The following is an 8,099-nucleotide window of genomic DNA, read 5'->3' on the forward strand; positions in this document are numbered from 1 at the left end:
AAATCAATAAACATATGCTCAGGTGAGGCTCAAGAAAAAAAAAAAAAAGAAAGAAAATGTTCATGGGTGAGAGAGGCTTATGAATAAAATAGTTATAAGGACCATGTGGTCCTTATGGTTATCATTATTTGGAAATTGTTATAGAAACCAAAATTAAAAAGAAAAAAGACAATTGTATATCGTAAATATATTTTATTTTAAAATAAAAATTGTCTAAAGGTAGTCACTATTTTCAATGTATTTTTTCTTTCAAAAGACTATTTTCATTTTGAATAAAGAATATAAGGCTTAGTGTTAAAGAACCAGCCCTTGTCCCACTCTCAGCTATGTTCCTGCACCCCAGAGCATCATGTTTGTCTAAGTAGCAGGATTATGCGCCTTGTTCCTTGGGTTTCCAGGGCGAGGCATTACTCACTGATAGGGAACTGTGGGACTTGCATGGGGAGCTAGGCCTCCTCTTTTTCTCTGAGTAGTCATGTTTCTCCTCTTGGCTCAGTCTATTTTAAGTGTTCAGCATTTGGATAGCTGTGACAATGTAAATATTAGTTTTCTGTGCATATTATCTCATTTATTCCTAAATTCCCTTCCAGCAATATATATCTGAAAACATGGGAACCTATCAGATAGGTAATTTTCTTGGCAACATCCCTCCTGGCCCCTCACTTTCCTGCTCTATCCAGGACTGGCTGCTGCCAGGCTCAGGGCCCAGCTGCCCTCTGGTTTCCTTCCCCATCATTTGGGGCCTCCCTTTCCTTCTCACCTGCTTTGAGTCCCCCTGTCTTTCTTGGTTCATCTCTCATTTGGGGAGATGTCTCCAATAGCTTCCTGATAAAGAGTGTCTGTACCTGTGGATCTGACAAGGTCTTCATTCTGGTCTCCTATGGTTGTTGGCAAGCGTAAAATCTCAGATTGGAAAGCAGTGCCCTCCATTTGGAAATACATGACATCCAGGGCTCACCTTCTTGAGGGCATTCTGGTTTCCTGACCTGTGCTGTTTCTCTCTAACACCTTCTAGAGTCGATGCTTCATTCTCGTTCTCAGGTTTGAAAATGTGCCTTGGTGTGTGTCTTGCCTCTGTTTTCTGTCTTCTGGAACTGATTATTCAGATGTTAGGCCTCGTGGATGCATCTGCTGATTTTTCTCACCTTTCATTTTTCATGTCTCTGTCTTTTGTGATGTATTCTCTGGGAGATTTTTCAACCTTCGAATCTGTCTGATATTTTATCTGTTGTATTTTTAACTTCTGAGTTTCCTTTCTTGTTCTCTGAATGTTCCATTCTGACCTGTTCTTGTTTCATAGATGCAGTGTCTTCTTTATCTCACTACCTACATTTGCCACAGTTTTTTTTCCTTCGGTTCTCTGCATTGACTTCTCTTTGATTTTACTTTTTAAAATCTTTAAGAAATGAATTATTTAATATATGTAAAACAATTGTATGTAGAACATTTTGGTTATAAAGAATAATAATGTAACTAGTACTCCCCTCAGCCCAACCTCAACCTAAGAACCAGAATGTTACCAATAATTTGCATTAGCCTATATTCCTCTCACCCTACCCTGCCTCCCCATTTTTCCGCTTCCCTATCCAGGACAGGTAACTATTGTCCTAAATTTTGTATTTATTGTGTCATAGCCTTAAAATAATGTTTTTATCACAGTTGTATACAGGGTGGAGTATGAAAAAGAATACAACAATAAATAATAATACAAGAATAAGGTCTGTTTTGTATACTCACAACTGTAAACCTACTTTTGCCCCATCCTGTATATGCTTAAATGCCATATTATTTACTCTTGCTTGGTTTTTATCTCTATAAAAACGATATTATCATTCTGTGTAGACTTCCACAACTTGCTTTTTTGACTCAATTTTTGTTATAGAGATTCATCTATGATGTTGTAGTAAACCTGATCTCTATTATCTCTGATATTGATGCCCAGTTGTGTGACTAGACCAATTTTATTTATCTTTTCTCCTGTTGGTTTGTTTGTTCTTTTTTTCTCTTTTTGTTTTAGTTCCATTTACAGGTTTCCTTTAAATGCTGACATTTAATTGTTTGTCCATGTCTAATAGCATGCTTATATGGAAGGTGTGTGTGTGTGTGTGTATGTGTGTGTGATGTTTTTGGGGGACAATCTATTAATGGCCTTCACTGTAAGTGATCAGTCCAGTGTTTTCTTGAGGGGAGTCCCCCAGGTGTCAGTAATTGTGGCTCTTTTCTCTTGGTCTGACAGTTTCTCTAGTGAGAAGCCCTCAGTTTCCCTGCTGGTAGGAGCTGTATGACCACGTATCTTCTAGGAGCCAGGCTAGGGAAGGTCACTCAGTGCCCTGCATATGACTTAGAGAAACCCCATGTTCTGTCTACCATGGGGGAGGGGGTACCTTGGCTGCAAGAGGTAGGGGAGGACTGTGACTGCTCCTGTTACTGGCATTTTGCTTACTTTGCATTCCCGCCCCCCCTCCCCCACCTTCTGAAGTCCCTGTTGTTCCTCCTTTCTGAGCCTTTCTAAATTCTGTGGCATGAATTAGCTGGCTGTGTGTGGGTGTCCCATCTTGAGGCTGGGCTATGAGCCTCTGATCTGTGAACGCTGCTATGGCTGGTGCAGCAGCTTTCTAGCTTCTAAGATTTAGTGGGCTTTTCCTTTGCTTTACCCTTATTTTTCTCTTTCTCCTGTGAGTTTAGGCTTTGCTGTTCTGGAGGGAGCAAAACTCGAAGTCACACATTTTTAAAATGCCTAAATTTATGTATGGGGTAAGGCTATATATGATGACACCGGTTTTATAACTAACACATTAGTTTTGCCTTTCAAAGCAATCTTTTGGGAGCTCCTTCCAACCAGGCTGCCAGTGAATGACACATGATTAACACATGTTGGGATCATCTTCAGAGTAACTTCATGAAACACCAAGAACACTGGTCTCATTGGTGTGGGAAGCTTGATTGTGATGGGAAGAAGAAACAGCATGGGCTTTGGAACTTGAGACCTGTGTACAAATGCTGTTTCCATCACTGAGTGGTTGGATGTCTCCACTCGCTCATCTGCAAAAGGTGAGACTTTCCTAACTGGTTTGTTAAAAACACACAATGAGGGAATAGATGTGAGGTGCCTGTGGGTAGCTGCTCTGTAATGGGAGCTATTATTAACCGTAACATCTTTGGACTAAGAAATGACCCCCATCTCACATTTATGTGGTACCTCATTCTCAATAGTGGTTCTCCCACCTATTTTTACTCTCTCTCAAAGGACTAAAAACAGACAACTTGGATTGCAATGATCTGCTATAATGGTTACATACCTCCCACTCTGTTATTTTATCTCCTGCCCTCTTGCTTGCTATCTTCCCCAACACTTTGAGGTCTAATTTCCTGCCTCAGAACTCACTCTTCTCCCCTTGTGCAGGGTGAACCCTGTCCCTTGGAGCCTGCACCTGAGGCCGTGCCTCCCTGAGAAACCATCTCTGCCTGCCCAGTCCCAGGAGCTGTAACTTCTCTGAAACCCCACAGCCTTCGCAGCAGCCTGTGTCCTCTGGGGCTTCTGAATCCCATTAATCTGGCCTGGTGGTCTTGCCTGCCAGGGGCCATCCTGGGCTGAGGGACCACACCTGCTGCATGTGGTCTCTCTTCACCATAGTGTCTGGCTACTTCTCATCGAGAAATAGCAAACAGGGCTTGGGATTTTACCTGAGTTTACAGGTGGCACAGTAGGAGAGTCATCAGGGTTTTGCAGGTAGTTTTATCACTTGGTCACAACATTCAGTCTGGCACTCTTTCTGTGTTCTCCCCTTGTGTTAAGAAACAGCTTGGGTCAGCTGGAAGTGTGCAAGTAAGGCATGCTGTAGTCTTCACTGATGTGTACTGACCAGAATGTTATTCCACAGTTGCGGTGTTTACTTCATTAGCATTGTGTCTTCATCCATTCTCCTCCCTAACCTTAATTGTTTCTCTGAGCTGGTGTTTTCCATTCTGTAATTGAAGGCTCTAAAAATGGGCCTGTCACGAAGTCTGGTGGATGTGGAAATGAAGCGGGCTTCACAGAGAGATGGCACGAGCAGACGGGTTTTGTTCCCCCTCGATGGAAACCCCAGAGGGCTGTGCCGCTCCCAGCCAGGACAGACACAGCGACGCAATCTATTTCCTGCAGGCCTGAAGGAATGCTTCCTCCTTGTGGTTAGTGACTTCAAAAGCTGCCCCAGTTAGACGAAGTTCAACTGTTCCTCCAATTCTGACAGCGCTGGGGCAGCCAGTCGCTGCTGTGCCACTGTTGCTTGTGCATTTGAGGAAAAACCTCCTCTTGACCCCCATGAGGTGTCTACAAGGTTTCCTCTTCTCTCTGGTTCCCTCTTCATCATTAAATGAAACTGCTTTCTTGAAGCCAAATTAATTCTGTGATCCCTCCCTGGGCCTCATCCTCACTGACCTGTCTGTGTAACCTCTTTCTGCTGCTTGCTGCCACCTCCTGGACTCCCATAAGTGCCAGCCATACCAGGCCCCTGGGTGTTTGAGCCCTGCGCCCTCAGTCACACTGCTGTAGAGCAGACTCACTCTGTGCCTTCTGCCTGGAGCACACTCCCTCTCCATCCTTGTCCCTCGGCCTCTGAAGTCTTGCCCAGTTCAAGTTCCTGTTTCTGTGTGAAGGAAGCCCTTCAGATCCCCTCCAGCTATGGAATCTGCCCTCCTCTGAACCCCTGGCTCACACTAGGCCTGCCCTATATTTCTGCCCTCACCGCACCTAGTATTTCAGTCATCTGGGTCCTGGTTTTGTCCCTCTTCCAGGTGGTCAGCTTATCAGCACAGGGATTGTACTTGAATCTTGAAACTCCAGCACCTCCCACAGTGCCTTGCATATAATAGGAATAGCATTCAATAAATGTCATATTTTTAAAATATCTGTAGAAATAAAAAGAAATGCTTTTTTTAAGGAGTCAAAATGCATGGCTTTCATCCACTTTCAATACATAAAAGATGTTTTCAGCACAGAAAGGCCTTTCACCACTCTGACTTAGTAGTCGGCTTTTGGAATGATGTGGACTAGAATGAAAAATGAGGATGAGCGCCTCTGAAATCAGCTGTTTTGAATTAAAGCCAAATGAGGTTGGACTCAGGTGAAGCAAGAGGATAGGATTTAACCAGTTGAGGATTAATATGCTGGGCTCCTTTAAACTCTGAGGATTGTTTCCCCATAAACGAGCAGGAAGGGGTGGACAGAGCTTTTCTGGCCCCCCCTCTGCCCTTACAAGGCTGGTGTGGCCCCCCTTACCTTGACTTAGCTCAGAATGACTTAGCCCTCCTGTGGCTTTGCATACTTGCAAGGAGGTTTTATTTTATTTTATTTTTCTTAGCTGTTCTTCTGGTGATTTTCGGAGATCATCTTCTTCAGGTTTACTTAACAGTAAGCATGCCGAGGCCAGGGAATGGATTGTCCTCACAGTGAGGTTGCATGAGCCCACTCGGAACCCTGGCTGCTCCATGGACGCCTTACTGACATTGAGTGAATGTGTGGCCACCAGTGCTCTCAGTTTGCCTGCTTGCTCCTCATTGATCATGTGGCTTGGATATTCTGCGTACAGCAGCGCCCCAGCCACTATGCAGTAGCCAGCTTTGCAGAGAGATTGTATATTCAGCTAGCCACGTGAAAGCTGACTAAAACTGAATGTGAAGCAAATCCTACCAAGTCCTTACAAGACATGCTGAACCGACCTCTATCCTAATGGGGTCATGGGGGCCCTAGTCTATGAGGGAAGTGGAGGTGATTTTCCTGTGCCCGAGGCAAGTACTGTTTATGAACTTCACCAACAGATGAGGGGTTCTGGTTTTCATTCTGGCTGTGGACGAGACGAATGTTTGGCCAGCTGATGGAACTAACCATGGTTAATTTTGTTTGATTGTAATGAATCGTATGGACATTGGGGCAGCTGAATTTGTTCCCATATGTTTTCTCTGGTTAGCCTTGTCCCTTTTGGGCTGTGGGCAGGTGGGCACGTGGGCACTGGGTGCTGGCAGTTCTTACAGGAGCTCAATTGTTCTCCTTGGAGCCATCTATTCCTTGGGCTCTGCCTGGACAGTCACTCAAGGCCATTCCAGATAGTTGGTTCAATACAGATCACATCACCCATCAATGACCCCAGGCTGAGAGGTTTAACAATGCTGAGAGCACAGCCCAGGCGCTCTGCTCAGCACAGTGCTGATGCCAGAACAAATAGTATTTTGAAAATCAGACACTGTATTTCATTTGTTACTGAGGAGTAGGGCTCATTATCAGGGAGCTTGATTAAAAAAAATGTGATATCTAGATTCCTCAAGGTTATGACAAAGCTAAAGCAGCTTGTAACCAAGCAAATAGACAAAAATGTTGCAATAAGCGTTTTCAGTTTCTGTTTTGGGGGATGTTGGTGAGGGTTCCATCGTAGCCACTAATTTTGGTTTGCTTTACTTCCTTCAGGTCTCTCAGCTCAGAGGTCCCCTTCCTACCCCATATGAAATAGCACCTGCTCCCGGCCACTCTCGCCCCTCTCCCAGACTTTTTTCAGTGACTTATCACATGAGCCACTATAAAGCTGTCCTCCCCTACCCCTTACGTGAACTGTGGTGCCTTAATATAAGGTACACTTTTTGCCTTTAGAATGGGAATGGCTTTTTAATCACCAGAACGCCTTCCTATTTATTCATAAATTGTGAAAACCAGAGCACTAATACTTTTTTGTCGTTGAAGAAATCCAGTAACATTAAGCTTTCTAGATTCAAAGTAGGTCAGATGGCTAATGATTGAAAATGGATTGGCATCCAGAGTGTCTTTGGAAATGTAAAGCTAGACTCGAGGCTGTAATTTTGTTTATCCTCTTTGTCATTAAAGTGACTCCAGTGGAAGCTGACTTGCAGTTGCTGAGCCAGGGGTTAAGGGCAGAGCTGCAGTGAAACTAAGTTGAGGCCTTCTTCCCTCCACCTGACCTGGGGGTGAGGGGGTTTATGATTAACTCAGCAATGTTTTAAATGCAATTTCTGGGGGCTGAAAACATTAACTTTTAAAAAATGATTTAAAATTACCAATTGACCATATCCGGGGCTGAACCTGCATGATTCAGCTCCTTTTAAAAATATCTTTTCTCAACAAATTGCTTCCTTAACATTTTAATTTGTTGATCATAAAGGAAGCTTGCCAAATATTAGCCGTTCTTTTCCATTTCCTACAGCTTCAAGCTTTCCTTATTTGGCATATTTCAGTGGAACTGTAAGGTCACTCCCTATTTTTCTTCCCAAATAACTATATTTATTACTGTCAAGTATTGGCGGGTTTGATCCAGCTGTCATCAGAATGTTTGGAAATATTGTTTTTTTGCCAGAATGCTGATTTAATGATCTAATACTGACATGGCTTGTTTTCTCTGCTGACATGATAACTTGTTCAATAAGCCCCCCTCCTAGTGAGCCACACTGCTCTTCTTTTGCCCCCTGCCTTAGCTTTATAGTGTCTTAAAGACAGTAGTGGAAGGTTGCTTTTTTTCCTCCTTCCTTCCCTCCTACTTTCTCTCTCTCTCTCTCCTTCCTCATAATCTTTTTTTTCCTTTTTATTTTTTTTGGAGGGGAGAAGACCTATATGGTAATAAAGACTTCTTGAAGAAGCTAGCATTGCTGCTGCTTGGTATCTTGAAAAGCACTTAAGAAGAAATTTTCCTTATGAAATATTTCAAACATACATCAAAGTAGAGAGATGGCTGTAACAACCCCCCATGTACCATCACCAGCTTTACCAGTTAACAGCTCATGGCCAGTCTAGTTTCATCTCTACCCCAACTTGCTTCTGGAATTTTGAAAAAGACATCATATTTTATTAATAAATATTACAATATCCTATATAATAAAAGCCTAATATGCAAATTGTCCCCTCGGGCCTCATTTGACCCAGAGACCTGGCATTTGACTGCCTGCTATGATGTGCACTGACCACCAGGGGGCGGTGTGAAACATGGTGGGCATCGGCAACGTGGTGCTGGTAGTGGGCGGCAGTGGAGACGCTGCCAGCCCCTATGGGCCCTGATGAGAGTGGGACCGTGGTGGGATGGTGGAACAGGTGAGCAGGCAGCGCCAGGCCAAGGTGGATG

The 8,099-nt window shown here is 43.7% G+C and overlaps 1 protein-coding gene across 2 annotated transcripts in view; it reads left to right on the top strand.

The window, feature by feature from the left end:
* Positions 1–3,009: 3,009 nt before the first annotated feature.
* The window catches only part of CUX1 (cut-like homeobox 1), a 339,346-nt gene continuing 334,256 nt past the window's right edge, over positions 3,010–8,099 (top strand). For both annotated transcript variants that reach the window (XM_014550122.1, XM_014550123.1), the window contains exon 1: positions 3,010–3,051. In XM_014550122.1, coding sequence (XP_014405608.1) covers positions 3,025–3,051 — 27 coding nt within the window. In that variant the 5' untranslated portion in view covers positions 3,010–3,024. The remainder of the gene's footprint in view (positions 3,052–8,099) is intronic.

The sequence above is a fragment of the Myotis brandtii genome, unplaced genomic scaffold (assembly GCF_000412655.1).
Source record: "Myotis brandtii unplaced genomic scaffold, ASM41265v1 scaffold583, whole genome shotgun sequence".
In the NCBI taxonomy this organism is placed as follows: domain Eukaryota; kingdom Metazoa; phylum Chordata; class Mammalia; order Chiroptera; family Vespertilionidae; genus Myotis; species Myotis brandtii.